General features: G+C 38.7%; 1 protein-coding gene across 1 annotated transcript; it reads right to left on the minus strand.

The window, feature by feature from the left end:
• Positions 1–1625: 1625 nt before the first annotated feature.
• LOC108123020 (fibrinogen-like protein 1) lies at positions 1626–2829 on the minus strand. Its single transcript, XM_017237912.3, has 2 exons — positions 1890–2829; positions 1626–1836 (listed from the first exon to the last, which is right to left on the minus strand). Exons 1-2 carry the CDS (start codon positions 2819–2821, stop codon positions 1722–1724), a joined length of 1047 nt encoding a protein of 348 aa, XP_017093401.3. The 5' UTR covers positions 2822–2829; the 3' UTR covers positions 1626–1721.
• Positions 2830–3151: the final 322 nt, after the last annotated feature.

The raw sequence follows: 3151 nt of genomic DNA on the forward strand, positions 1-3151 counted from the left end.
CCTCATTCAAGTCCCCTGTCTCATTCGCATTCTCGTGGTGCGAATCTTTGCACTTGTCTTTGAATTAATTAGTAAGCATGTCTTTGAGTCTACGGGATGTTAGCGAGAAAACAACGGCTCTGGTTGTGGAAATATACCTTCAAACCAAAAACTAAACACATACTTTTTCCGATGGTTTAGTTATATGGAAGCTATAGGATATAGTTTCCTATATGGCTCACATAAATGACTATATCTTCCCCAATCCTGATCCGAATCTCAAGCGGAGTACCTTAAACGATTTCTAGATCGATTTTCCATGATTCTGCATCAAAACCCTGACACAAAATATTTTTTAGATTTTTTGTCCATTTTCGTGATGGAATCCCTTAAAAATGGGGTTTCCCCTATAGGGCCCACTGTGATGTCTATATCTTCCCCAATTCCCATCCGATTCTCAAGCGGAGCACCTTAAACGATTTCTAGATCGATTTGCCACGATTCTGCATCAAAACCCTGAGACAAAATATTTTTTTAATTTTTTGTCCATTTTTGTGATGGAATCCCTTGAAAATGAGGTTTTCCCCTATAGGGCCCACTGTGATGGCTATATCTTCCGCAATTCCCATCCGATTCTCAAGCGGAGCACCTTAAACGATTTCTAGATCGATTTGCCACGATTCTGCATCAAAACCCTGAGACAAAATATTTTTTTAATTTTTTGTCCATTTTTGTGATGGAATCCCTTGAAAATGAGGTTTTCCCCTATAGGGCCCACTGTAATGGCTATATCTTCCGCAATTCCCATCCGATTCTCAAGCGGAGTACCTTAAACGATTTCTTGATCGATTTGCCACAATTCTGCATCAAAACCCTGAGACAAAATATTTTTTTAATTTTTTGTCCATTTTTGTGATGGAATCCCTTGAAAATGAGGTTTTCCCCTATAGGGCCCACTGTGATGGCTATATCTTCCGCAATTCCCATCCGATTCTCAAGCGGAGCACCTTAAACGATTTCTAGATCGATTTGCCACGATTCTGCATCAAAACCCTGAGACAAAATATTTTTTTAATTTTTTGTCCATTTTTGTGGATCCCTTGAAAATGGGGTTTTCCCCTATAGGGCCCACTGTAATGGCTATATCTTCCGCAATTCCCATCCGATTCTCAAGCGGAGCACCTTAAACGATTTCTAGATCGATTTGCCACGATTCTGCATCAAAACCCTGAGACAAAATATTTTTTTAATTTTTTGTCCATTTTTGTGATGGAATCCCTTGAAAATGGGGTTTTCCCCTATAGGGCCCACTGTGATGGCTATATCTTCCGCAATTCCCATCCGATTCTCAAGCGGAGTACCTTAAACGATTTCTAGATCGATTTGCCACTGCATCAAAACCGTGACAGAAAATATTTTTTATATTTTTTGTCCATTTTTTGTGATCCCTTGAAAACGGGGTTTTCCCCTATGGGGTACAGAGTGATCTTCCCCGATTCTCATCCGATTCTTAAGCGGAGTACCCTAAACGATTTGTAGGGTCGGAGATCACAGCGTTACACATTTTTTCCAAAATTATAATACCCTCTGCAAGGGTATAATCATCCAATGTTTTAAGGGTGTTATTAAGCATTATTTCGAGAATTTATTTTTCTTGACTGTAGGAGTGGTATCAAAAAACACAAAATCTTGCGACTTCTATAAATAGACCGCAGCATCAAGAATCAACCAGTATACTCTTATCAATTCTTCGGTCGTATAATCATTTTAACGGACTTGTATGAGTACGGAAGCTCGTGCCATTCGTCACCCCACATAATTCCGTCGTTGTTACCCGTGTATAAGCCATTCAGATTGCTGAAAATTCACAAAATGTATCAAATAGATTAAGAAGGTTAAAGTAGAATTACCTGTAACCGCACAGCTTGCTGTACCACCAGCCAGCAAGCTGGTTCTCAGCACACTTATCCTCGTTATCCCGATCGAATGTGTAGAATGAAGAATATAGATGGTAGGACAAGGCATCGCCCGCCTCCCCAGAGTACTTTCCTAAATTTTCGAGAGCATAAAACGATTCCTTGGGCCCCACTACAAAGTGATCGTAAATGGCATTTCTCTTCTCGCCAGCGTAATCCTCCAGTTCGATTTCTAACTCATACTGGCTGGAGGCGGTTAGATTGTGCAGAGTCTCCAAACCGATGAAGAATTCGCCCTTCAAATCTCCGAAGCCCTTCTGATAGTCCGTCCAGTTGGCGTTGAAATTCGTCGTTCCGTTAATTCTTCTCTGGATCACAGTCGACCCGGAGTCACATAGAACTTCCACCTTGCCAAGCTCCCCTATCTCGAATGATTGTATTCCAATAACATTCTTATACTTTGCACACCCAGTCACTTCGTAGGAAGTAACCTCCGGTTCATCGGGCTTGTTGGATTCAATAGTCTCTATTACTTGTATCTTTTGACGCCGAGACTCTTGGCTGGAATCATCCTTATTGAAGCAATATTTTTCCCACAAATGTATTTTTTTTGTTGCAAGCTCATATTTTTCTGTTGCTGTTTGGTTATATTTCGTTAAAATTCTGTATTTTTTTTTTTGCATATTTAATTGATCATCGAGCGAGTTGTATTCTTTAAATAACTTAGCCATTAAGGTCAACAAATATTTCGATGTTGTGGTTGCAGCCGTGTTGTCATTTAAAAGACTCTTAACTACATTTATAGTGTTTTGTTCAAAATTAGTGAAATTTTTAACATCGGAATTAAAATTTCCACATTCATTTGTAGATTTGCACAGAACCAACAAACTTGTTATCAGCACGAAGCGGAATATATTGGTCATCATGCCGCCACGATTTCTAAATTGAAACTGAGGCTTGAGAAAGCTTTTGGGGAATTTTTTCTTAAATCTGAAGTAATGCTGCTGCTGATAATGCTTTTGAGATTGAACCAACCGAGTGTAACCGCGTGCCTTGATAATGCCTATATACTTTATTGTATACCCACACATTTATTTAGAATAAAGAAATACAAAATATTATTTTTCCTATGAGTAATACACTGGCGAGTAGTATCGCAATCAAAAATCGAAATTATTCAAAAATTTCAATTTAGAATTTGTATTATTGAGAAGAGCGATAAGAGTTCTTCTTTTTTTTTAAGGCCTGACTTTTCT

Source organism: Drosophila bipectinata, chromosome 2R (genome assembly GCF_030179905.1).
Source record: "Drosophila bipectinata strain 14024-0381.07 chromosome 2R, DbipHiC1v2, whole genome shotgun sequence".
NCBI classification, from domain to species: domain Eukaryota; kingdom Metazoa; phylum Arthropoda; class Insecta; order Diptera; family Drosophilidae; genus Drosophila; species Drosophila bipectinata.